We start from the raw sequence: 27,389 nt of genomic DNA on the forward strand, positions 1-27,389 counted from the left end.
GTCAGGTGTCTCTTCCTGGTGGAGATGAGGATTGGATTTTATGGAGTTGAGGCTAAGGTGAGAGTGGAAAGAGCATAAAAGGTGAAAAGGTAACCCAAGCCAGGTTCTTTAGGAGAGAATTGAGATGTTTGAAATACCATGTTTCAAAAATGGGATAGAGGCCAGGTTTAGGTGTTTCTGGGCTAGGAGCCTAAAGCTGTGAAGAAACAGAACAAGAACAAAACATGTCTGAAGCAAGCAAGGAGGGTGGTCGGAAGGTTCCTGGGCGGTTATCCAGAGTCTAGGCAAGTGTTGACAATTCACCTTTCGTGGTCAGGCAAATAAGAGTATTTAGGGGGCAGGACAGAAGGATAGGGCCTTAGGCTGGGCACATCATTCTTTACTGGACCTTTATCCTCATCTCTAACCTTATGTAGAGCCTTGTTTCTGAACCGTAGATTGGCGTATACTCAGGGTGAGCTTTGGGAAATAGACACCATTTTGAAGAGGTATAGGGGAAAAATATGTCTTCAGCACTTTCCATCTCCCCATCAGAAGAGGAAGGTTCCCATTCACTAGTCTCCCTACTTTTTTTGAGTATGATTCCTTTCTGAGTTCCATTTCCTATTTAGATAAATTAACTTGAACTTAACTCTTAAGGGCTAAAACCAAAAAACATTGCTCCTTTCTAGTTAGCATTTGCATTTTAATAGGGGCTTTCAAAAATGCCTTAACCCAAGGAATGAGTAATTTGGGAATTCCAAGCACCCGGGGTTGAGCTGGTACACGGAATGGGGAGAGGGGACGTCCCTCAAATTGTGCCCTTGAAACACTAGCTTTCTCTCTTTGACCATGATTCTGGTTCTGAGAGAACAGGAAGGGGCCCTCTTACAGGGCCAGGATTGGCATAAATGCCTTTTAGTGAGTTCTGTGGGTCTTATTTGCGGTAGGCGGAGCCTTTGACCAGAGGTGCACAGACTCACCTGTATAACTTGGCATGATGCTTGCTCATAGGCACTTTTTTGGCAAAAAAGGAAAAAAAAAAAACGGCTTCAACAACCATTGATAATTTGGAAAAGGGATGCTCCTTGTCTCAGAAAGATCCAATTCTAGATATGACTAGGAGAACTGGGGATGTGTCTCGTACACAAACTTGCTATAAGTAGACTGGAAAAACTAAATGCTCTCACCATGATGTGCTCCTTCTTTTGGGTGAGTGAGGGGAATGGACTCCTGATTTTAATACTTAGTCACCTACAATATCAGGGAATGAATAAAAGCAGCCTTCTTCTCCTTAAGAGTCTACATAGACATTTCTTCATTGTGCATATGCATCTTTGATGCTGTTACCCTACATCTGTGTGGAAATATTCTGCTCCCAAGTGGGTGAGGGGAAGGACAGCTTATCAACGTAAGGCAGTATTACATAGGAAAAATTCTCCACAAATAGAGACCCAGGAGGATTTGCTCCAAGAAGAGATTGGAAACCAAGTTAGTCAAATGACCCAGCCTGAGCTAGAAAGAGACATAGAGGGCAGGGGAGCTCAGCAAAGCTGAAAATGGGTGACGCACATCCAGAGCCAATCATCTCCTGTGTCCACCAGACACCATGAAGTGCTCACATTTTCATCAAGGCAGCGCTCATGCTCATGTCTTTCTTGTCATACCCACGGTCCTTATCTTGGGTCTATGAGACTTTAATATTGGCTTTCTTGATCCCCCTCACATCAGCCCTCACCTCCTTCCTCAGGCCACTGACAGGCTTATTTTCTTTAAACTTTGATTAAATATTTTTTCTGCTCCTAAACCATTAATCCCAAACTCTCAATTTTCTACCACATCAAGTACAAACTGGTCTGATATTGCAGACTCCATTAAGCTATCCTACTCCTCTTACAGAAATGAATTTCCCATTATTTGGGAAAATAAGTAAGTAAAAAAGTAAAAATGCCCTGTAGCATCCACTGTGTTAATCTCTTAAACAAGAGTGACTTCTAGTACTCAGTTGTTGAATGAATGAATGAATCAATCAATTAATCAATCAATCAATCAATATCTTATTCTCATCGCCACATCCTGTTGATTATAATCCTAAATATTGCTTGAACCTCTCCACTTTCACTTCTACTACTACCACCCCAGACCAAGTGGCCATCTTCTTTCATTTACATGACTACAGTAGCCAACTGATTGGTCTTCTGGCATCTGTTCCAGCTTCCCTACTATCCATTTGCTACACAGTAGCCAAGTCATCTTTTTAAAATATTGCTCCTCTAATTTCTTCAGTGATTCATGTTGCACTCAGAATAAACACCGAAGTCTGTTGCTGACCCCTAAGATAAGCACGATCTGGCCCCTGCTGACCTCGCCAGGCTTGTGTCCCCAGTCTTGTAGTCACTTAAGCCACATCAGCCTTCCCTCATGTACCCTCTTGCCTCACTGCCTTTGCACCTGCTGTTCCTTTTGCCTAAAATCCTCCCAAGCCACTCCCTTTCCCCTTATAGCATGTATTTAATCTGTTCTGTTTACCTATTAGTGTATAACAAACCTCTCCCAAACTTAGCAGCTTAAAACAATGAATATTTTACTCTGTCTTACTGTGTTGTAGGCCAGAAATCTGGGTAGGCTTTTGAGTGATTTTTCTGTTTCTCATGGCATCAACTGAAGTCATATGGTGGTTAGTGTTAATCTAGTGAATGGGCTGGTCTAGAGCTGCACTGTCCAATTCAGTAGGCACTAGCCACGTGTGGCTACCACCGATCACTTGAAATGTAGCTCATATAAGAGCTAGAAGTGCAAAATACCCGCAAGATTTTGTGCAGAAACAAGAATGTAAAATACCCATTAATAATTTTATATTGATTATATGTTGAGATTATAGTATTTTAGATATACTGAATTAATTAAACTATATCATTAAAATTAATTTTTACCTTTAAAATTTTTTTACTGTGGCTACTTGAAATTTTCCAATTACATATGTGGTTGTATTATATTTCTGTTGGACAGTGCTGACCTAGATAGAGCAAGGGTCAGCATTTTTTTCTGTAAAAGACTAAATAGAAAACATCTTCAGCTTTTCAGGCCGTATGGTTCCTACCACAGCTACTCATCTCTATGACTGTAATGGACAAGCAGCCATAGATAATAATTAAACAAACAGGTATAGCTGCATTCCAACAAAACTTTATTTGTAAAAAGTAGGTGGTGGCCAGGTTTGCTCTGCAGGCTGTAGTTTGCTGACCTCTGACTTAGAGGATCCAAGATTTTATTCCTATGTCTGGTGGGTTGGCAATAATGGCTGGAAGGCAGGACTCAGCTGGGACCGTTAGCCCAAACACATGGCCTCTTTGGCATGATAGTGTCAGGGTAGTAGGACATCTTACATGATGGCTCAGAGCCCCAGAAAAAGTATCCCAAGAAAAATAGAAGCCATAAGACTTCTTATGATCTAGCCTCTCAAGTCCAAAACATCCTTTCTGTTGCATTCTATTGGCCAAACAAGTCTCAAAGTCCGCCCAGATTTAAGTAGAGGAGGTTAAACTTTACCTCTTCAGGAGAGGAATAGCAAAGGATATGTGTCCATATTTATCACATCATTCTTCAAATCTCAGTTTAGACTAGTCCTATAATAAGCATTCAAAGTACCATGAATCTCTCCTTTGCAGCGCTTGTCATCATTACAATTTTACACTTATTTGCGTGCTTATTTCACTCCTCCACTAAACCATAAGTAACCATGTGACGAGAAGCTGTTCCTGGCTTTGTTCATCATTATATTCTGAGCACCTAGCACAATGCCTGGCTCAATAAATATTTGTTGAATGAATGAACAATATTAGGGCACAACTTTTTAGCCATTAACTGTACTGATTTCAATCCCACATTTCTCGGTATTGCTCTCAAGCATATCATGACACTCTGTCAGAAGCCTTGTTAAAATCCAGATACATTCCATTCCCAGCAGCCTGATTATTTTGTATTTCAGAAACTTTTTAATAAAGGAAATAATACCCTATTCCTCCCCAGTACGTCAAAGGTAATGACAGCTGCTCTAACAGTATAGCTTTAGGTTCTGGTGCTGCTCTGAGAAAGAATTGACTCAGTGTGTCAAAATAGAGGCAAGCCAAGGCCCCCAGAGGCTGTAGCATCACCTCCTGCTTTGCTTAAAGCAAGGACTCTTGTATGTGTCAGGGAGTGGTATACATTGCCACCCTCCACACTGATCCTAGAACTTAAATTGTAGTTATATTTGTACACTCTGTCTTTCTTTGTAATACTGTGTGAGGGAGCAAAGCCCCTCTATATCCCCCACAACCTCCAGAACAAGCTGTCATTAACTAAATCCAGTAAATGAGCAATTCTCCTTAGACACCAGCAAATTTAGCAAACCTCTTTCTCTCAAATCCATCAATCAACCAACCAATCGATCAATCAATCAAACTTCAGAGAAAAATAAAAGAGTGGGTAGACTCAGAATCCTTTCTCTTTGCTCCCATAGCACAGCTGAACCTGGCTGGAACTTTTAAAGGAACTATACCAATGTGAAAAAGAACACAATGAGGCTGTGTGGGCTTAAACCTCAACTCTATCACTTACTACTTGCGGGCGAGGGTAAGCTCTTAACCTCTATGAGGCTCCATTTCTTCATCTACAACGTGGGGATGGATAATCCCACCTTGTTGTGAGGAACAAGAGTGTAAATAGTCATTCAGCTGACTCTAACTCACGGTCTATGATGGGCCAAGCACATACAGTAAGGAAAAGTGCCATACGGTGCGTGCTCTTCTTTGGTTTCTGTAGTGAACCTCCAGCTACCCAGAGGCTACTTGCTTTAGGTTTTTGACCAGTTTACCCACCTACAGACCTTATTGTGAACACAGCTGACAGAAATCTCTTCTCAGAGAATCCCCCCGTAAATTCTTAGGTTCTTTCCTCTCTCATTCCCCTTTTTGCTCTCTCCCTTCAAAAGCCAGGGTTTCTACTTCGCAGGCCCTCTGGAGAAAGCAATGACTTGAGGTTGTGGTTGGGAGTTCATTCCTGTGGGAGCAATGACATCTCTGCTCTTCTTCAGAGCCAACAACATTGAAGAAACTGGTTTCCTAACCCAAGTCCCCATCCTCACACGTACGCCATGGCTAGAGTTGAGAGAAATTCTTCACATGAGGAGTAAAAGATCATGTCAATCTCTAGTATTTTATCACCATATTTTATTAGGGTCTCTGACAAACAAAGTGTCCAAAGTGTTGTCCAGGACAGTGTCCAATCTTCAAATCACTGTTAGGAAAGTTTACTAGAAAGACTGTCACTGCTGGACCAGAATTTTGGGAAGGAATATAATCTCTGTCCCCAGATTCATAAAGGGTTTTGCCAGAAGTGTGTTAAGGTTTCTCTGCATAACTCCAAAGAATGACACCAGTATTAATGAGAGGAAGTTAAGGAGAGGCAGTTTCTCGCTCAGGGGAAGAGAGAATTTCCAAATAGAGAAGTTAAAATAGTATTGATTTCCTTGTCATACCCAGTGCTTCTCCCCAGTGCATGAATTATAGGGACCATTTGTCCAAGATATCTTGGGCCATACTGATTCATGTTGTAATTTGAACTAAAGGTGATTTGTTAAATTCATAGTGAAATATAATTTGATTTTGTGTCCCTGTTCAACACATCACCCCAAGGAAAACCAAATCTTTGGTTAGGTCAAGCATGCTGATTTTTGGTTTGCAAACAATGGGAGATTCCTATATTAGATGACAGTTCAGACTCAAAGGATTCCCAGTCTTCAGATTCTATGATAAACAGGATGCTGGTGGCGATTTATTATGAGGAAGTGCACAGGAATCAAACAGAAAACTCTCTTTCCAGACTCTACCACTGACTGGTGTCAGCTTTGGCCCAACAGTTAATGTTCAAGCTCCATAACCTATTGAAATCATTGGAGGGGAGAGAGAGAGTAATCAGGAGCAAATGTGAGGTTCATATACTGAACACCTACTGTGTGCTTCAGCAATTGAATATGTTTGCAACTCATTGTCACAAAGCACGACCTCTCTAAGTAGTTACTAATTAAAACTAATTTTTTGAAAATTAAAGAGCCCCTATAAATTAAGAAAAATTTGTAAAAAGCCAAAGGCTCAAAATTTAAAGTAAGTAGAAGAAATGTATGGACAGTACATGAAACAAGAAATGTTATCTCATGGGTCTCCTGGGTGGCTCAGTCAGTTGAGCATCCAGCTTTTGATTTCAGCTCAGGTCATGATCTCAGGGTTGAGAGACTGAACCTGCTTCCGGCTGCCCGCTGGGTGTCTGTCTCTCTCTCCCTCTAAAAAAAAGAAAGAAAGAAAGAAATGTTATCGCTCCTACATTTGAAAAGATGTTCAAACTCATACTAAAAGAAATTCATTTCAAAATTATAGTGAGAACCACCTCACATCCGTTAGAATGGATACCATAAGGGAAAAAGTAAATAAATAACAGGTGTTGACAAAGACGTGGAGGAATTGGAACAGCGCAATTGTGCACTCTTCATGGGAATATAAAATTATGCAGCTGCTGTGGAAAACAGTATGTCGGTTCCTCAAAAATTAAAAATAGAATTACCATATGATCCAGTAATTCCACTTCTGACTATATACCCAAAAGAAATGAAAGCAGGGCCTCAAAGAGATATTCATACTTCCATGTTCATAGCAGCATTGTGCACAACAGCCCAAAGGTGGAAGCAACTCAAATATCCATCAACAGACTAAGGGATAAACAAAATGTGGCACACACAGTGGGGATATTATTCAGCTTTAAAAATGAAGGAAATTCTGACACATACTACAACACAGATGAACCTTGAATAAATTGTGCTAAGTGGAAAAAGCAAATCGCAAAAAAAGACAAACACTGTAGGGTTCCACTCATGTGAGGTAGCTAGAGTAGTTAAATTCATGGAGACAAAAGGTGGCAATGGTGGTTTCCAGGGCCTGGGTGGAGGAGAGAGTAGGGAGTTAGTGTTTAGTAAGTAAGGACTTTCAGTTTTGCAAGATGAAAGCAGTTCTGGAGATGGATGGTGGTGACGGTTGCACAACAATGTACTTAATACCACTGTACACTTAAAAAAATGAGTTAGATGGTAAATTTTATGTTATGTGTATTTTACCACAATGAAAAATAATTTTTTAAAATGACAAAGAGATGTCATTTTAAGTTTCCCTATTGGTAAAGCTCACAAGTTAGAAAACATGCTATGTTGGCAAAAACCTATGTGAAAATAAGCATGTCTGTGTTTATTGCAGGGGACCATAAACATACAATCTTCGGGGAGAACAATTTTTCAATGTCTTTGAAGGTTAGAGTTGCAATTACCCTTTGGTCCTTAGGTCAGGCCATTTCTACTTCTAGGAAGATAGCTTACTCTCACATAAGTATTTTGGCATATGATCAAGGTTTTTCATTGTAGCAGAATACTGGAAACCCTTAAATGTCCATTTATAGAGGCTGGCAAAATAAATTATTGTCATCCAATAGAAGACAATAGAATATGCAACGGTTAGAATGAAGATATCCACTACACGCTGATACAGAACAATTTTTGAGGTAGTGTCAAGGGTGCAAAATTGTGTATAAATTGCTACCATTTAAAAATCTTTTAAATAAAATGAAAAAAGAATATGGGTAGATGTTTCCATTTTGTTTTTGTCTAAAATAACTGCAAGTAGAGGCAAGAAGCTATGAACAGGTAACAGTGGGGGAAACTAGACAGCTAGCACACCGGGTTGGGAGAAAGAACTGCTTTCCACTCTTTATCACCTGTACCTTTTAAATTTAGGTATGTGCAGGTATGATCTATTCAAAACTTTTTGACTGAAGAAAGAGGGTATAGTCTAGAAGGGAAGAAACCTAACAGACACTTTTAGCCCCAAGCTCTGTGCTGAGTGCTTTGGGAGCAGAGGACAGGTGTCTAGCATAGCCCAAAGGGATCAGGAATGGCTTCTAGACAAACCACCCCCAAGGAAGAAATTTCTGCTATTGGATCACAAATAGTTGCGCATCTTCTCCTGAGCATTCGTTTGTTTTATCCTAATGAACAGATCTGTAAACTAATTCACCAATTAGGTTTTCATTTTTACGTTGGCTGTTGAAAGGCTATAGGCCAGACTTGTGACCTGAACCACGCAGGGTGGGCAGATTTCTAAATGCTAAGCGTTTAGCACTGGACTTGTACCAGGCTCCATTTTATATTCTTACATTTGGTTTGCTTCTTAGCTGTTTCTAATTTTGGTCATTTTCCCTTATCCTATGCTTCCCTGTAAGCCACTATAGCCTTTTTGGTCTAAGTTGGGGTAAGTGGGTGAGTCAAGAAAGAGGGAAGGAAAGAAGAGAGCATAGAAGTTAATAAGCGGTGCCTGCTGTTCTCCTTGGCTCCATCATGCTCTCAAAGTGGGGTCCTTACGCCAGCAACAGCAGCATCACCTGTGAGTTAGACACAGGTTTTACCGAGCTTATTACATCAGAATCTCTGTGGACAAGGCCCAGATAACTGCTTTAACATGATCTTCCAGAAGATTTTTACACATGGTGAAGTTTGAGAATCACAGGGAAACCAAAGGCAAGTTGATTTCTAAACGTAAATACTCTTCATTTGTCCCATCATATCCATTGTCTTGGGCAACCTAAGTAATGCCAGCTACTCCAATAACCAATCCCCCAAATTTCATAGCTTACCACAATAGAAGTTTATGTTTTCCTCACTTTAGGGTGGAAAGAACTGTTTTGTTAATTTGTTCACCAATCCAGATTCTTTTCATAGTGAGGCTTTGCCATCCTCTAGGGCCTTGCACTCCTCCTCTGGATTCTCTGCATCCAAGAAAGCAAGAGAGGAAGGAAAGAGAGAGAAGGCTTTAGTGGCAGGTCTGGAAGTAACACCAATCTTTTCTGCCTACAATTCCATTGGCCAGAACCCAAACACATGGGCCACCTAACTGCAGGTGAGGCTGGGATGTAGGGCTTATCTGTGGAGCTAGGAGGAAGAGGAAATGGCCTTGATGAACATAAAGCATGATCTCCGCTACACGCCGGGGCCTAAGTGAATCCCAAACTCTATTTGTCGTATTTTGGTTTTCAGTCATTTTCTAATCAAGTTTTATCTTTTCTTTTTTTTAACTCTAGCACTATGGAACTGAATAACATTCTCTTTGTGATGACCCTCCTGCTCTATGGTAAGAACCTTTTGGCTTTGTAAAGTCCTAGAATCCTTCTATGTTTACCAATGAGTTGGCTACGACAAGCCCAGGCCTGAGACTTGGTAGGTTTTACTTATTTCTATCCAGTGTAGCCTAATACCACATGCCAAAAAAAGACTTTCCTGGAGAAGAAGCAAGCATCATGCTAGAGAGCAGGTATCTCAGCTGATGGCAGGTCTAGCCTAGAGGGGATGCAACCCTCTGTACACCCTTCTCCTCTGCCATCTTACACCCGTGTGGCACTAGATGCACAAAGTAGGGTAGACTGGCCTGTCCAGCAGCACTTAGGGAGCTGGGGGGAAGGTCCCTGCTCTGACACCTCTGAGGCTTAACTTTTTAGCTCCACACACACTTCCTTCTGGTCTTCTCTGTTCCCATTCCTGGCATTCTCAGGCTTTTAGAAAACAGGTGACAGGCTTCTAAAAACCTTTCATTAGGGAACATTGGTTTCCATGTTCCCTACCTTCTCTCTCACCCTCCACAGCCTTCCCTACCAGCCCCTGCCCATAGATCACAGTTGCCCCTGCTTACTGGAGGGATCAAGGAGCCCAGCCTTGCTACTCCCTACTTCAGTGACCTTCAGCTAGTTGCATCAGCTGATTCACCATGAACTGAATGAAGCTGAGGTTCAGGGTTTCTCACTTAGACAAGCTCTTTCCAAAGTCCCCTCCAAGCCCTAGACATGGTCACATGTCTTATTCTTTGATAAAATCTCCGTTAAGTATATTTTAACCACAATATTAAAACCACTATCTCTTTCCACTGTGACTTTTCTCTCCATGACATTCTCCTTCTGTTGGGTGGTACTGTAGTGGCCATGGGCATTTTGTATTTGAATTCTATATTCTCTCTCTTAAAGAGCACCCCCCTCCCCCCAAAAAAGAAGTTTTAGAAGAGTCACTCTCACAAAAACTCAGATCTTCCCTGTTTGCTGCTCCTCTCTGAGTTTCAGTTTCTTCATCTATAGCTGGGGTTGGTTGAGGTTCCTGCACACATCCTGTGACTAGGCGCCTTTGGTTTTTCCTCTCCTGCCCCTTCCTGCTGTTCATCTTCCCTGCCCTCAATACTGAGAGAGAAGACATCCCAATTTTGAGGGGGGGCAGACTGGGAGGATGAGCTAAGCTTGAGCTCGTCCACAGCAGCAGACAGGCTGCCCCTGACTAACTGGCCTGCCCATGGGTTCACCTCCTCCAGGTGGCTACACACTAGGCCCTTGGCCACTGTCCTCATGCCTGCTGTGTGTGTGGAGGGGTCAAGGCTCTAGGGAGAGATGCTCTCTCCAATTCATGCTGCCTGGGACAGGACCTTTTGCGATTTCTGTTTTCTGCTTAGCTCCTTGGAGCTTGTTGTTGATTCCATGAATGTGAGGTCTCTAGATGTGCTAACTGACCAGTTCACTGATACAGGTCAGAACAGAAGCTTCTACTTCCCATGGCCAATGACCTGCTAACTTTAGCTCTTGGGGAAGAAGACTGTATGTGTGAGGAAGGGGATAAGACAAGGCTCTGGAGAACATTGTCCAGCAGGAAGCCCTTCCCATTCCACTCCCTATTCTATTTGCTTGACAAGTACGTAGATGTAGCACTTACTTTGTGCCAGGTACTGTTCTAAGCATTTTATAAATAAATAATAACTCATTTAAACATCACAATAACTTGCTGCTTTAGGTCTTTTTTTTTTTTTATTGGAGTTCAATTTGCCAACATATAGCATAACACCCAGTGCTCATCCCATCAAGTGCCCCCCTCAGTGCCTGTCACCCAGTCACCCCAAACTGCCCACCTCCCCTTCCACCACCCCTAGTTCATTTCCCAGAGTTAGGAGTCTCTCATGTTCTGTCTCCCTCTCTGATATTTCCCACTCTTTCTCTCCTTTCCCCTTTATTCCCTTTCACTATTTTTTATATTCCCCAAATGAATGAGACCATATAATTTTTTGTCCTTCTCTGATTGACTTATTTCACTCGCTGCTTTAGGTCTTATTATGATTCACCATTTTATAGATGTGGAAACTAAGGCCCAGAGAGGTTAAGTAGTTTGTCTAAGATCAACATAGCTAATGAGTAGCAGGGCTTATACTCACCACACAGTATAGAATCAGTGTCTGTTCACTTAACCTTGACATTATGCTGCTTCTCCTAACTCTTGCTCGTGAACTATTCATAAGTGGTGGTAGGATTTGTTGCTTGGAGACCCAAGCAACTTTGGTGGATGTCGCTTATTCCTCAGACAAGTTCACAAGCTCCGCACCAGCACGTCCTTCACCTTCACTGCAGCCAACACCTCATCTGCCCCTAGTGCATGGGGCACCCTTCTCATTGCAGTGACCAACCCAGCTCTTATGACTTGGAGGAAAATGAAGAAAAATGACTTAGAAACAAATTTTTACAAAAGTCTATTACCATTTTCCCCCGAACTTTCTGACTCTGCACACTGAAAGTGAGACTAAAGCTGAGAAGCCTTATCAAAACTGAGTCCAGATGTCACTTTTGCCCTTGCCTTGCCTTTGAAGTTTCAAAGTGCCCTGCCTGGATACTCTTTAGCCTCAGAAAAGAGAATTACCAATATTGAAACCATGAAAATAACCTCCCCAAATGGTAGATACTTAAGTTTTATGACATAGAAGAATAAGTGACTATCTATTTGGCAGTATAAATTTCAATACTGGGATAAGAAATGGTAATATCAGATTAGAATATCACATTGCCAATACTTTACAAGCTATTAAAAACAGCAACAATGAGAAAAACAACAAAAACAGATACCATTCTTTCTTAAAGAAAGAAAGAAAGAAAAGAATCAACTTGAATTTTATCTTTCTTCTCAAGACACATCTCTGCTTACTGGGCTGATGAGCACTGACCTGGCCATAGGCAGGCATCCAAGGGAAGAAAGGAGATGCAATTGGCCCAGTTAATCCATAGCAAAAATGCAGAGTTGAATAATTCATTTGATGGCAGAGATAAAACAGTGCAGCAAAATAATTCTGTTTTTCGTCTCCCCCATATGTTCTGTGTCCTCCCTCAGGGAAATTAGACATTCTAGTTGCTGCCCCTGCCCTTGAGGGGCTTAAGACTGAAAAGGGCAGGTGGGCCTTGCAGAATCGGACCTTACAATTTCTGCTTTGTTTATTTATAAAGCTAAAGCAATTTCTAAGTGCCACGTGCAGAGGTACCTTTACCTGTCAAGTTCTGTTTGCTGCTATCCTAGCACCTCTGGAACTCTTTAAAGACGGAGCCAGAGTAGTATTTGGAAAATCACTAGTTCACACATCACAAGGGAATTTCTTTCTGGTTTGACTTTTGATGGTGGCTCTCTTATTGTCTGGGGGTTGTCTGAGTCATAGTGCTTCCCATTTCTCTTGAACAATACCTCTGGTTCAATGAACATACCTGGGATGTAGCTGAAAATCTTTCTTCACTTTAAAATTCACATAAAATTAGCTCAATTCATTCTACATCTTATGGAAAGGTCCACTGTTTCCCCCCAGATTTTTGCAGGTTTCTAGTGGATGATTACATAGGGATTATGTTTATATGGTTACTTTTACTCCTATTTCCTGCTACTGTCGATAGTGGTCACTAAAATCACCGCCTGGAAGTGAACTTAATTCCAAAATTCCCAAAGAATTGTCATGAAGCCTAATAGTTCTCCTATTGGAGTCACTCCTTCGTGTTAAGCTACTGTTTCAGGGTCTTTTGAAATACATGTATGCTACCCAATAGGGAATATCTTACCCCCAAAATAATTAATCATTTTAGTAAAGTGCTTAGTAAGTTCCAAAGAATATGGGCTGTCAGCCATGATAATTTCATGGAAGATAGTTACTGAATAGGAAAAGTGTAGGGTTGTTTGGAAGCAAGAATGAAACTGGGAACAGAGAATTTTTCTAAGCATGGGTTTATTTTCATTTATCTTGCTTAGTACTTAGAATGCACTTTTGATCTGAGGATTCGACCCCCTTATATTTCCAGGCCCAGACTCAAGTTGCAGGACCTCAAAACTATGAATACATTTTTAACATCCTCTATAGGACTACTCATTCTTGGTTTCATTTTCACCTTCTTTCATTTTTTTCCTCTAACAGATGTCTCTATTAAAAAGTATTCAACTCCTTTCTCCATTTAAAAATCACTTTTCTGGTTCTTACTATAAAACAACAGACAAGAGAGTAAAAATACTTATATATAGTTATGATCACAATATATGTGCAAATCTCTGAATATGTTTTACTCAGTATTGTTTCATACACACTTTCTAAAGTTTCTAAAGGATTTTCATTTTTACGATTTTTGAAATTGCATTAATTCATTGAATTGAACATATCATTTTGCTTTCTTTTGTGTGTATGTGAGTGTGTGTGTTTTATTCAGTTAGAAGTTATGGCCCCAAAAAAAAAAAAAAAAAAAAAGAAGTTATGGCCCCATTGTCTTCTTTGGTTGCCAAGGAGGTTTCAATCTAATTGTCATTCTTTTGTAGGTGCTCTTTTTTTAGTTTTTTTAAAGAATGAGTTTGTAAGTTTGAAAAAATCTTTTATGCTTTATATTTAGCAGCTTTACCACAATATTTCTAGGTATGGATATATTTTCATTTACCTTGCTTGGTACTCAGAATGCACTTTTGATCTGAAGGCTCATGTCCTGCACAATTTGAATATTCACAATCTTTATCTCTTCAGCTATTGTTTATCTACCATTCCCTCCATTCTTTTCTTCAAAGGGGGTCTTATCATTGTTGAGAGAGCCCAGAACAAAAGGTTCTAGCAGTGTTAAGGACCTGGGGTAGGAGTAGGGAAGAAAGATGAGGGGACATAATGAATCATCATGAAGAAAAGCATCTTCCGGGCTCTCTTTCCTCCCTACCATGAGGAGGCCTCAGCAGAGGCACCTGAAGAAGACCTCTACTCAAGTCTTCAAACAAAAAAATCATGGAATGAAGGTGCCTGGGCTATGAATGTAAATATGTGAATAGGCATGACTGGCCACAGATCTTGAGTTTTGATTACGACTCCTGTCAGAGACTACTGTGCATGGGCTGTGCACTATGTCTCATGTGGGGAGAATAGTTTTCCCCCATGAAGCCCAATAGGTAAAACCTTTGTTATTGCTTAGGGTCAGGGCTAAAAAAATTAACATAGGTTTTTTTAACTAGAAGCTAGATTCCTCGGGAGACAATAACCAACCATCATGTCAGGTCATGATAAGTACTCTGATAAAAAATAAGTCAATGTAAGGAATAAGGAATGACAAGGATGCTATCTTGGTCAGAGTAATCTCCCTAGGAGGTAGCCTTTTATGAGAGACTTATATGAAGTGAAGAAATAACTATGAGATTTTATGGAGGAAGAGCCTTCTAGGTAGAGGGCTCAATATGGGAAAAGGCCTTGAGATAGAGTGTGTTTGCCTTTTGAAGGAATGATGAGGAAGCCAATGTGGTTGGAGCTGAGTAAGTGAGAGAAAGAGGTTTGAAAGGTACTGGGGACCAGATTACGTGAGACCTTTGAGACCAGGGAAGGATTTTGGATTTCGTTCTCAGTGCGATGGGAAAGGATTTAGATTTAATTTTCAGTGTAGTGGGAAGTCATCAGAGACTTCTGAATAGGAGAATTATGTCATCTGAGATATATTTTAAAGAATTATTTGGGCTTGAGGAACTAGACCTGGGGGCAAGGATGAAAGTAGGCAATTAAGAGGCAATTGCCATTATCCAATCAAGCTGTAATGGAGGCTTGGCCAAGGTTAGTATCTGCAGACCCAGTGAGAAATATTCCAATTCATGATCTATGTCTGTGGGGCAGAAGAATTGATGGAGTAGTGGTAGGAGAAGAAATGAAAGGAAAAGACAAGAAGTGGGGGTAATAAGGTGAGGCACTTGTTATTGAGAGTTTTTAGGAATGTAGAGTAGCACTTTGGTCTGGGGTCTGGTCCAAGGAGGAGATGGCTGGGGCAGAGTAGGCAACAAGACCATTGGAGGGGGAGAGGACAAGAAAGTGAGAGGCTCAGTATTATGTGTATGAGGCTGAAACCACCTAGACAGGGGCAGTGAAGGAGAAGGCAGATAAGACAGCTGCAGCAAGCCAGATACCCAGACCTTTAGTGAACAATAGTAGCCATGAGGGTTTGTGGATGCTATAGTCTGATGACTTGTACTTTGAAGGGGCTGAGGTGTTTTTTTTTAACATATAATGATGTGTTTTCCATTTTCCATTACATGATGCTTTATAAATCTTAATAGATCATATTTCATAAAACTTAGAGTATATTTTTACAATTTTACTAAGCATATACAGACATTATGCATAATATATAAATATACAGATAATTATCTATTATAGATGATTATCTAGAGTAGCATAGATATATTTATATAGGTAATAAGATAGTAAGCTTGAAATGAAAACAAAGCTAGTCTTAGCAGAAATATCATGTAGGCCATGAAAACTCCTGTAGAACCGTCCTTGCTCTACAACAGAGGATCGCTCTTGAGTTTACTATGAAAGAAAAAAAAGTACTAGATGACACTTGTTAAAGCACAGTAAAGAAGACTTTATCCAAGGGGGTTAGAGTGCTTTTGAGATAGGCATAGGGTGCTGGAAAGGGTTTTTACAATGGGGGAGAGATATTTGGCTCAACTCCAAATATAGCATGGGAGGTGGGAATTTCTAGCCAAGGAAAGAAGTGGGGCAGGGTTGGGGGTGGTCAGCGGATAGAAAATTACTAAAGGGAAACAAAGATAAGGAGGGATTCCACCCAAACCACTTTAACAGCATTCTTGCTAAGGACAGGCCAGGATCATCAGACATTACTTGGGGGATGATGGAGGATGAGGAATCTGATCAGATACTCAAGCATAATCAAATAGCAAAGTTGGGTATTCTGGTTAAACTGGGTTATAAGCAGGGTACTTGCTAAAATTGGGTTTTATAAAGGTAGATGGGCCTAGGAGTGGATCAGGAGTCTGAATTAATTTTGATTAAACAAAGAGTCTTTGTCATACTTAAAAGATAATGTCTCCAAGATCTCTGGATAAATACAAAACCCCTTTTCTCTGGTTGCTCTTTTCTTTGCTTCATACTGTCTCTTTTCCCTTCTCTTGCCCATATCAGAGTTCAGCTCTAGTTATAGTTCTACATCTCCTCAGCCACATCTGTGCAGACCCTCTCTTGGGGGTCTCTTCTACAGATGATTCAAATAAGTACTGACAGCAGCAAAGAGGGGAACCTTTCACTGAGATGAAGGACAGGAAAGCTTAGGGGAGAAAGAGAGTATCTGCTGCTATGTAAACAGCAGTATCCAGCAGACAGTTGAATGTGGATATTTGGAACCCTAGTCAAAATGATTGGCTGGAGATAAGCATCTGTGAATTATTAGCTTATATGTGGCAGTTGAATCCATGGGGATAGAGGAGAAAAATCAGAAAAGTGGAGAGTTGGGGCAGCCTGGGTGGCTTAGCAGTTTAGCACCGCCTTCAGCCCAGGGCGTGATCCTGGCGACCCGGGATTGAGTCCCATGTCAGGCTCCCTACATGGAGCCTGCTTCTCCCTCTGCCTGTGTCTCTGCCTCTCTCTCTCTCTCTCTGTCTTTCATGAGTAAACAAATAAAATCTTTTAAAAAAAAAAAGTGGAGAGTTGGGAGAAGATTGAGAACAGGCAACAGAGATAATCAGCATTTAAGGAATGATCAGAGAAAACTGACAAGGAGGTCAGAAAATGGAAAAGAGAGTTTCCAGAAGGAGATAAGCCCAACACTGTGATATTCAACAGAGTGGTCAAATGACATGAGGTCTGAAAAGAGCTCTGAATTTGGCATTGGTGGAAAGTCACTGACAACCTCTGGGAAGGAAGTTTTGGCAGAGAGACAGAGGACAGAGGCTGGGGATAGAGGCAGCCACTTACTCTTTCAGGGACTTTGACTATAAAAGAAAAAGAAACTAAAAGCAATAGGAAAGAGAACTGCTGAAGTAACTGTGATGAGGAAGGGAGAGGGTAGTAAGCAGGGTAACCAGCCCATAGAACAAACTAAATGGGATGGGTCCAGATTTGTAATATCATCAAGCCTAAACAATTGAGTAATTTCATCCAGTATTGCTCAAACATTTAGTTTTAAGAATAAATATGTAGATCGAAAGTGAAGTGTTCTTAGGATGAATTCTTCACAAAGGAGCAAGTTTATGGGCAACAGAAAGAATGATTGGAAAGGTATACTATTGCTGTGCTATCTAATATGATAGCCACTAGCCACATGTGGCTATTTATATTTTAAATAATTAAAATTTTAAAAGATTAAAAATTCACTTTCTCAGTCACACTAGCTACATATCAAGTGCTCAATGTCTACAGTGGCTGGTGACTATCATGTTGGTCAGCACAAATATAGAACATTTCCATCATTGCAGAGAGGCCTGTTGGAAAGCACTGCACTACAGCGCACTACTAAACTGGATAGAGATGAGGTCTTGATGAAGTCAAAGAACAAATATTGGTGGAGTAATAAAGAGCAAATCTTGGAGGAAGATATCTTGTGGACAGAGATGAGTACGTTGAAGTTTAAGATATTAGATGCAGAGTTCTTGGTGAAAAGGTTCAAGGTTATAGTCATGGGAGAGGAGCTGCTGAAATAGTCTGTGGATGAAGATCTTTGGAATGGAAAAGACCAAAGAACTTTGAAGCAAGGTTGTTGGTGAATTTATCCACATGCTGAAATAGTTCAAATTGATAGTAATGGTTGGCTAGAAAGAAGAACCTTACATCTACTGCCAAAAATCCTCAATGAATAAAGAAGTAATGAAAAATGATTAGTAGCTAACAGCAGTGAGAGAGGTGGGCACATCAAAATGGAAGGGATGTTGTTGCTTAAATCCCTGTGAAGTGTGCTACAACAAGCACTGACTGAGGACGAGTGGTGTCCTTTAGGTAGGGCCAGATTTCAATAAAAGCATAACCTTGGAGGCAACATTTGATGGAGAGGTTGAAGATGTAGAGGAGTTTATTACAATGGAATGAGATTTCCAGAAGGTCTAGCTTTGAAGGAAGTTTAGTAAATGAGGAAAAATTTATGAGTACAGATAACCATAGTAACATAAGAAAAAGATGGTTCTTGAATGTATAAGACATGCATTTGGGGTAGTGGCCAGGGAAGACTGAAGTCCCAGGTATAGTCAGAGATCTCACAAAGTTAGAAGACTACAGGTTTTGTATAACATTCAAACAGTATATTGCTAAGGAACAAACTTTTCTACCTGATTAGGGAGGTGTCTAGATGGATTCTTAAATGCCAAACTCCTGACCTGATCACAGCAACCTGTTATAAATAGATCCAGGCCTTTTTTATTACCCAAGTACTGGAGATAGTAAGTATATCTCCAAGGCCAAGGAGAGAATTTCAATGTGTACCTACCCATGGAGTCCCAGTGGAACCAGTAGCTGGGCGACCTAAGATGTGGAATCATAACAGGGAGGCCTGAAACTGCTTAGGAAAAATAGACTTTGAGCTAAATCTTCCTCATATCATCAGAGAGAGAATTAGCATGTCTACCAAGTATAGCTCTGAGTGATGTCATGGAAGAAAGTGGTTGGTGAGGAACTATAGAGTATAAATTGTGAAATATTTTCAGTTCCACTCAAAATGGACCTCAGAGTGATTTCCACCCCAGAATGAGGGGAGAAGGAGGAGGGATAGATAGGAACAAATTTTTCCTATCATTACCTTCTCTGTTCTACTCTGGAGACTGCCAGCAGAGATCCCCTCTTATAGCTTCTGAAGCTGAGCTATCCTTAAAATGCAAATTCTGACTCAGAGGTGTGGTGGGGGTGGGGGTAGAGATTCCACAGTTCTGACCAGCCCCCTAGTGATGTCCTTGCCTTTAGAACAGAGACCACACTTTTGATTGGTAGGTGAGGAGTGGGGCAGTGAGAATGGGTGTAAGGAAAGCCCTTCTAATCTTTGGGAGGTGGGACCTTAGAGAGTTTAGACTGGTCTGTTCTTGGAAAGAGTGGGTGGGAAGGAGAGAATATATTGTGAGGCTCTACAGAGAAACAGTCATAAATCAAGAAGACAGAAGAAGCCAAAGGTCAAGTCATTTCCAGCCCAGAAGGTGTAATCGTCCACTAAACAATAACATAACATTGACCATTAACTGGCATAATTTTCAACTATGAGTTTGGTTTCTCCCTTAGGTCATCCTCCCTATTTATATGGCAAATTAGTGATAAAGCCAGAATGAGTTTCCCCAGAGATACAGCTACTAGAAGCTTTCACAGCAGGTGGCACTCTTACGTTACCATTCAGAATTTAGCAATGAAGTAGCAGGAGCCCCAGGATTGCCTTGTAAGGCAATTGCTGAACACAGTGAATGTTCCTTAGGTTCCCCTTTCACAGTTCCAGGTAATCAGGTGAATTTTCCCACCACCCTCCGATATGTACAGGGACACATCCTGTACATTTGCCGCATTGTATACCTGCCAAGCGCTTCACAGGCTCTAATGAGCACCAATGCAATAGGCAGTGATTTGAACTTGTGTTGACTGTCACAGGTGCCTGGAGTCCTCTTCCCTTAGATTTCAAGACCACCGCCAACCCCCTTGATTATGTGTTCTCACTGGGCCACATCGTGGACAGTTCAGTTTTGCCAAGTGCATGTCACTGTTACTTGGTCCTACTCCCTCTTAGAAGAGAAACCCATTGACCAAATCAATTTAATTTCTCCCACCTCCCTCAAAGAACACCTCAAAGGAAACTCCTCTCATCTCTGTTACCAACCTACCTCCCCTTTCCCCCTTAATGTCAAAGACTCTCCACTGAAGTCTTGAATGATGAAGCTTTATTCAAAACCCACCCTAATATTCTCCCCAGGGCCGCATTTAACTTTGTATGAACTAAGAAACAGTATTTCCCACTAACCCTGCACTTCTTACTCACTACTACTTAATTTCTTGGCCAACCCTCAAGTAATTTTGTGACCCAGAATACATCCTACAAAAGCCCCGATAACTGATCCCATTTAAGGAGTTAGGTGGTACACATCTCTTCCACAAACTTCAGTATGTCCTCAGGGGTGAAAGTCTTTCTCTGAACTCTCCCAGCATGTCCTCCGGGGTTGTAAAAATTTCCAGCGGCAGTGCATACTGGGAAGAGCAAGTTTCTCATACCTGGGGTTTCCCCAATACTCCAAAAGTACATCCTCACCTTCCCATCTATGATTCATTTCCAGCATCTCATTCATGTACCTTAAATGGTCTCTGACCACCACAATCCCAAAACAACCATCATATTGGCCCAGTTCTCCTTCTGATCCCAGAAAGAGCTTAGCCAGGTCACTGAAAATAGAGGCTTTGGTTGACTGTGTCATCTTCAAACTGTTTTACATCCTTGGGCAAGCTGGCCATAGAAGCAGCATTCAAGAGGAAAGCTCTATAAGGGGAACTCTTTGAATTTCAGAGATCTTACTCAATGTGATACCCAGCATAATGAAAGGGGGATATCAAATTTGTTACCATTATCAGAAATCTTTTCACTAAAAAAAAAAAAAAAAGAAATCTTTTCACTGTAGCAGGCCAAAGAATAAGGGGATAAGGAGGCAAAGGGTGAGGTTTTGGTGATGGTGTAGAAGTAATGGATCTTGTAACAGCTACAGTGAGGAGAATCAGTATTCAAGGTATAGGAAAGTTCACAGATGGCTAATGTGTTGTCTAAGTCTGCTGGCTTTTCCCGTTCTGGGGTTTAAATTCACAGAACCGCGGTATTAGAAAAATTCTTAGAACACTTAGTCTACCCCTTCATTAAACTGATAGGGAAAGTGAGCCTGTAGTGGCTGCAGTTTGCACAAGGCCCACATTTAGCTAGCAGTGGAGTGAAGACAAAAGTCCCATTCTCCAGATGCCAGTATGTATGCACATTCCAGGGTTTAACACCTAGTTCTTCAGCATCATTACTGATAAGATAGCATCTGGGTATTGTATAAAGAGAAATGGAGTTGGTTTTTTTTTCTTCTTCCTTCTTGTTTCTCCCTCCTGTATCTCTACCTTTTCTTTTTTAGGTGCTGCTTCCATGAAGAGTCAAGCATATTTCAACAAGACTGGAGAACTGCCATGCCATTTTACAAATTCTCAAAACATAAGCCTGGATGAGTTGGTAGTGTTTTGGCAGGACCAGGATAAGCTGGTTCTGTACGAGCTATACAGAGGCAAAGAGAACCCTCAAAATGTTCATCGCAAGTATAAGGGCCGCACAAGCTTTGACAAAGACAATTGGACCCTGAGACTCCATAATATTCAGATCAAGGACAAGGGCTTGTATCAATGTTTCGTTCATCATAAAGGGCCCAAAGGACTCGTTCCCATGCACCAGATGAATTCTGACCTATCAGTGCTTGGTATGTAGTCAATGGCACATTCAGATCCTTGACCTTCTCAGATGAGACTGCAAAGAGCAGAGATATCTGGGGGGAGGCGCGGGTCGAGGAGTTGGGGGTTGGGGATGGTGCGGGTAGAGAAGGCAGGAGACAGCCATTTTGGGGAAGTCTGTTTGAAAGGAATGCAGAGTTTGATGATAGGAAACTGAAAATCCTTCGTATTTGTTATGGTTTGCTTTTGAAGGATAAGAATCTGCTTTGGGGAAAAACTAGAGCTAACTGAACAAAGTTAAAGTAGCTAAGGGAAAACCATGGGTAATTGGGCCATTATTAAGTTCACATAACTATTCAGGCTTCAGATCTTTTTTACATTCATTTTTTTCCTTTGGTCCAAGATTTCTCACCCACTAAGTCTTTGCCTAGAGCTCCTACCAAAGGTGACAGCTGATTAATTTGGGTTTTTCCTTCAGCCTCCTGGAGGTCACTTATGAGTGGTTTGCTGCCCAACCAAGAGCCCCGTAGACGGAACGGAAATAACCCAGTGCACATAATCCTCAGACTGACAAATCAGCTCCTCTTTTTTTCCAGGCCTTGAAAAGCCTAAATACCACTACAGACTTTTTTTTATTAGAATGCAGTAAAATTAGTTATTTTTATTTTGATGCACAATTCTGTTAATTTAAAAATATGTATAGATTTATGTAACCACCACTATAAATAGGGCACAAAACATTTCCATCATCCTAAAAAAATTTCCTCACACTGTTGCTTTATAATGATACCTTCTCCGTACCCACAACCCCTGTTTTACATTCTACAGCCTTCATCTTTTTGAGAACACCACATAAATGTATGTAACCTTTAAGACTGGCTTCTTTTATTCAACATAATGCCTTTGGGATTTATCTCAGTTGTCCCATGTATCAAAAGCCTGTTCCTTGTTATTACTGAGGATCATTCTATTTTATCCACTCAACCCATGGAAAGACATTGGGATTTTTTTCAGTTTGGTGCTATTATAAATAGCTGCTGTAAACATGTACAAGTTTTTGGGTGAACATAAATTTTCATTTCCCTAAGGCAGATACCCAGGTGTGGGATTACCAGGTTCAGGTTAACTTTTGATGAAACTGTAAAAGGCAGATCAACAATGATTCTGAAACCATGAAGTAAAGCAAAGGCAAAAGTAGAAATAGAATGAGGAGCCGTCCCTTTAAGCCTTTTGTGACTCAACATAGGCTGCAGGACTTTTGGAACATTTTAGCAAGTGATAAATAAGTGTTTTCAAGGTAGGGCCAGATACCACTGAGGAACATGGTATGTTTAGGTGGGACATGATCATTTTTTTATTTTAACAATTTTATGCTTGTTTTAATGTATTAGGAAAAGCAATAACTAACTTAGCCAACCTGTGATTTCACAGATATTGCTAAGGAGGCCAAAGTAGCACCCTGACAATCCACCTTCTACAGACCACATGAAGTATAAGCAGAGTACTTAGGTAGCATGTTGATACAGCAAAACTTAGAAAGATGACATGCAAATCACTTGTTTTAGAGGCAATAAAGTAAATTATAAATTAGTATGTAGAACCTGAAAACTACCCATCAACTATAGAAGAATAACAGGGGATTTGGCTAGCAGAAGGGGCCAGTGGTCCTTGACAGACATCAAAATCTGAATGCCAGACCAAGGCGAGAGCAGCTCTGGGTTTACCAAGCTCATACATTTTCCCTGAAAATGGCTGGGTTTGGCCTTCATCTTACAGTATATGATGAAGAAAGTTTGACAGTCATTCCCAAAACCAATATTCTGAACTTCTAAACCCCAAATAACCTCACCCTCCACAAACCTGCTTGGGTTTCTAGAAGATATGGCCCAGAGCATGCCAGCACAATGAACTCTGTTGGTATCAGTCCCTTTCTGCTTCCTTAGTCTGGCAAGTTGGAACATACCCCACGAGACAGCTGGGTTCTAAAGTCAGACCGCTTCTCCGTCCCAAGACTCCACTCCTCAGAACAATGGCCTCATTGTGAATCTTTGGTGACTCAACTTCAGCCCTCCTGTCACCCAGAGAGCACCCCCTCCTCCCTGATTTGGGTAAGCAGGAAGTAAGCATGGCCCAAGCTCCATTCTTGAAAAATAAATGTGGGGTCATTATGTGGCTCTCACCATGGGCTGAGGCCCACAGTTTAGACACTGAGAGGCTCCCAAGTGCCCCCAGTAAGTTTCCAGATCAGAGCCAGATATTTACAGTTCTCTTTAGATACATTTAAATTTACACTGATTTCTTTTTTTTTTTTTTTTTTGTATCTTTATTCTGCTTTCAGCTAACTTCAGTCAACCTGAAATAATGGTAACTTCTAATAGAACAGAAAATTCTGGCATCATAAATTTGACCTGCTCATCCATACAAGGTTACCCAGAACCCAAGGAGATGTATTTTTTGGTAAAAACCGAGAATTCAAGTACTAAGTATGATACTGTCATGAAGAAATCTCAAAATAATGTCACAGAACTCTACAACGTTTCTATCAGCTTGTCCTTCTCAGTCCCTGAAGCAAGCAATGTGAGCATCTTCTGTGTCCTGCAACTTGAGTCAATGAAGCTTCCCTCCCTACCTTATAATATAGGTAAAGCCGCTTCCCAAGACTATTTCTTTCGTCAGATATTACCCTAATGGTTGAGGAAGATCATTCAGTGTGCCCTGCTTACTAGGGAGCTTCAAACAGGGCCATTTTTGTGGTACTATTAGGAATGAACTAGATGGAGGGCTCCTCTCTTCATCTGAGTGCTATAGGGTCCTGGAGACTATGAACATAACGCTGCACTTGAGAAAGTATGCTCTTAGCCCTGAAACTGACCCAGTCTTTTGGACTACCTTTGGATAGAAGATTCACACACACACACACACACACACACACACCGTCGTCGTCATCATACATACATACATATATACATACAGTACATGCTCTAAGTACAGAACTTTTCTAGATGTTGTTGGCTTCAGGTGTGAAATCTAAAATGTATAAGACATGCTCTCTGCCCTCAAGGACTTTCCAATAGAATCAGAACTCCATGATGTACACACATGGAAAACTGGATTTTTAAAAAGACTGAATTGCAATCTAAACCACATCCCACGGAAATATGCAACTAAATTTAAAAACAGGAGTGACTGAAAATCAGTTTTATAGATATTTGGAGGTAGATAGGTTCCTTGAGGGCCAGGGAAGTCTTCCTAAAGGAAATGGGACCTTAAAACGCCATAAAAGATAACTGAACTTTAAAAGTATGGTTGAAGAGCTGACAGGTATCAGACTTGTGGTTTCCTGAACAGAAAGAAAAATTCTCAGACGCATCCAGGCTTAGAAGGTGAGAGGACCAAAATCAATTAACAGTATTTGATATGGGCACAGGTGTCAAGCAAAGACTAAGAAGCAGAAATTCTCGGGGCATGTTGACAGTGCGTAGTATAGGGTCCAGTCCAGCTGGAGGAAAGGGACAAAACTAAGCAGTGTCTGCTAATAGAAGCAGGACATTTTGAAGTCCTGGCTTTGCCCTGGAGGAAGGGCATCCATATTTGCAACCTCACTTTTGAAGAGCAATAATTGCAAGATTCTCTCCTGGAATAAAGGCATCCTGTACCCGCACGGCCACTATCACTGCTTCTTCTGATCCTGGCCCCTCTCTTCCCACACATCTGCCTTCTGCTAACCTTGGCCCCTTCTCCAATTCTGGCCGTTTGGTTTCTCTCTCCTAAGGCATCCATCCAACTCCTTGCTTCATCCCCTAACTTTGCTGCTTCCTTTCTCTTGGTGTCTCATTGTTCAAACATAACTTGGCCTATGGATGCATTCTTTTGGACAGCCCCTGGAGCCAATCCCTAGCAGTAAGCTTTACCAGCGTGTCAATCCCTTCTCTTGGTACTGATTTCCTTTTGCTAAGACATCTCTGCCTCTGAGAGCCCAGTAAGTAGGTAGGCCATACAGCCTGTCCTGGTTGCTCCTACTGAGAGGGCTTGGCCTAGTAGAAGCCTCTCTCAAGCTATCCCTGAGGTTCAGCACCTGTCTGGAGCCAGTAACACCAGTGACTTGCCTTGGGGCCTTCTGTCGTGGCTTCCTCTGCCATGGCTCCCACAGTCTATAATCTGGCCTTGCCATCCCTGCAGTTTCATCATGGCTCACCTTTCTGCTGTCTCTTAACTACTGCCCAAACCTTCCCAGCCACCACCATCTTCAGAAACATTTCAGCTCCAACTACCTCAGGAAGCCAGGGCCTTGGCTCTCTGTATCTTTGTTCTATGGCTTTACCAGAGATAGCATAGACCCTGAATCACGGAATATTTTTGGATGTCCAAAGGTAGCAGCAGTCTCCACGTTATCAAATATAATCCTCCTTTTACTAGGAATGCCAAACAGGCTCAGTTGGGACAAAATGGGGACAGATTCAAAAGGTGTTGAATACACCTGCAAATGCAGCAACTCCTTTTCTTAATATCCCAGGAATGGGGACATGTGTCCACAAATTGCAGCTAAACTAATAGGTCAGCTGGTACTCTTTTCCTGTAATTTGAGATTAACTATCAGAATTATTCCCATAAATGTCTATAAAATGGGCCACTCAGTTCTAAGCTTTCCCCCCAAAAAATCTGTTTTTCAACTTCCCGGAAACTTAGAAGTCCCCATGCAAGGAAGAAAGTCTTGACTTCCCAGGAGCTGATCCTAATCGTGATTCCTCCGGGCAAGAAGAGATAACAAAGATTTTCTAGTAGGTGGTACCTTGTGAAAGCCTTGCCTCTTCCACTGTGACCTCAGACAAACAAACAAGCAAAACTGGAATTAGAAGGCTGTGATATTTGTCCAAATGAGGTATGTCTGGAGCCTGATCTAGAGATGATAGTGGATGGAGAAATTATTACAGGGGAAACTTCAGGACCCCAGGCTGAGGTCATGGCCCAGGACATGGGCCGAGGAAACAGGGTGTTGCACAGATGACTACACATTCAAAGCTCCAGCATGGGTACCACACCCATAGGCAGAAAACAAGGGCCAGGTTGACTTTCTTCTTCTAGATCATGATCATTGTCATCCCAACCTCTGGGAAGGGAAGGCAGCTTAGTCCAGGCATTTGGCCAGAAGCACTGGTTTCATTCTAAGCTGTTAAGGCCCTAAGCCTGGGTCTTTCTATGGCCTCATATTGCAGATTTCAGGCTCCTCTGGCAGTAGAGCCCTGGGGAGATGCTGATTTGTAAATGAAGACAATAGTAATTATAAGCCTTTTATAATTAATTTTCCTGGCTGATTGGAAACTTATGGTCATTTCTAGATGCACATACGAAACCCACCCCTGATGGAGACCACATCCTCTGGATTGCGGCTCTGCTTGTAATGTTGGTCATTTTGTGTGGGATGGTGTTCTTTCTAACACTAAGGAAAAGGAAGAAGAAGCAGCCTGGCCCCTCTCATGAATGTGGTGAGTCAGTGCTTGTCCTCTCTGCAGATTGCCATTTCGCAGCTACCTCCTGTCAGCTGCCTTCTGAAGCTCATTGGCTGAACTCAGATTAGCAAAAAGTCAGGGAGTGGTTGGAGGAGAAGGTTTTCCCTCAAGAGTTTGGAGCCCATATAGATGGACTCAACATTGCTCTGGATTTCTAGGAGAGGCAACATTTCTAACCTAAGTTCTATAAACGTACTTCAGGTTTCCAGACAAAGCTGATTATTCCTTGCTTTAACTACCCCACTTCATGAGGTTACTGTGAAAATTCAATGAAGTAAAATTGTGACAAGACTTCTAAATGTTAATGACTGTGGACCTGGCAGTGTTCAAGTAGGGC

At 41.4% G+C, this 27,389-nt stretch overlaps 1 protein-coding gene and 1 long non-coding RNA gene across 11 annotated transcripts in view; one reads left to right on the forward strand and one right to left on the reverse strand.

The window, feature by feature from the left end:
- CD86 (CD86 molecule) overlaps positions 1-27,389 on the forward strand; it is a 90,451-nt gene that overhangs the window by 51,251 nt on the left and 11,811 nt on the right. For 4 of the 7 annotated variants that reach the window (XM_049105332.1, XM_025475615.3, XM_049105334.1 and 1 more), the window contains 4 exons: positions 9,133-9,182; positions 21,239-21,574; positions 23,884-24,186; positions 26,882-27,028. In XM_049105332.1, coding sequence (XP_048961289.1) covers positions 9,133-9,182; positions 21,239-21,574; positions 23,884-24,186; positions 26,882-27,028 — 836 coding nt within the window. Of the gene's footprint in view, positions 1-4,480; positions 4,594-8,929; positions 8,952-9,132; positions 9,183-21,238; positions 21,575-23,883; positions 24,187-26,881; positions 27,029-27,389 lie in introns of those variants that run through there. The other 3 variants (XM_035709856.2, XM_025475624.3, XM_049105335.1) reach the window with 3 other exon arrangements.
- Positions 5,188-27,389, reverse strand: part of LOC112677376 (uncharacterized) — a 56,186-nt gene continuing 33,984 nt past the window's right edge. The window contains exons 1-5 of one of the 4 annotated variants that reach the window (XR_003147009.2): positions 23,406-23,542; positions 11,289-11,550; positions 8,689-8,820; positions 6,151-6,298; positions 5,188-5,899 (exon numbers count right to left, since the gene is read on the reverse strand). This is a non-coding gene — a long non-coding RNA (uncharacterized LOC112677376). Of the gene's footprint in view, positions 6,299-8,688; positions 8,821-11,288; positions 11,551-13,800; positions 13,982-23,405; positions 23,543-27,389 lie in introns of those variants that run through there. The other 3 variants (XR_003147010.2, XR_003147008.2, XR_004811528.2) reach the window with 3 other exon arrangements.

This window comes from Canis lupus, chromosome 33 (assembly GCF_003254725.2).
Source record: "Canis lupus dingo isolate Sandy chromosome 33, ASM325472v2, whole genome shotgun sequence".
NCBI lineage: Eukaryota > Metazoa > Chordata > Mammalia > Carnivora > Canidae > Canis > Canis lupus.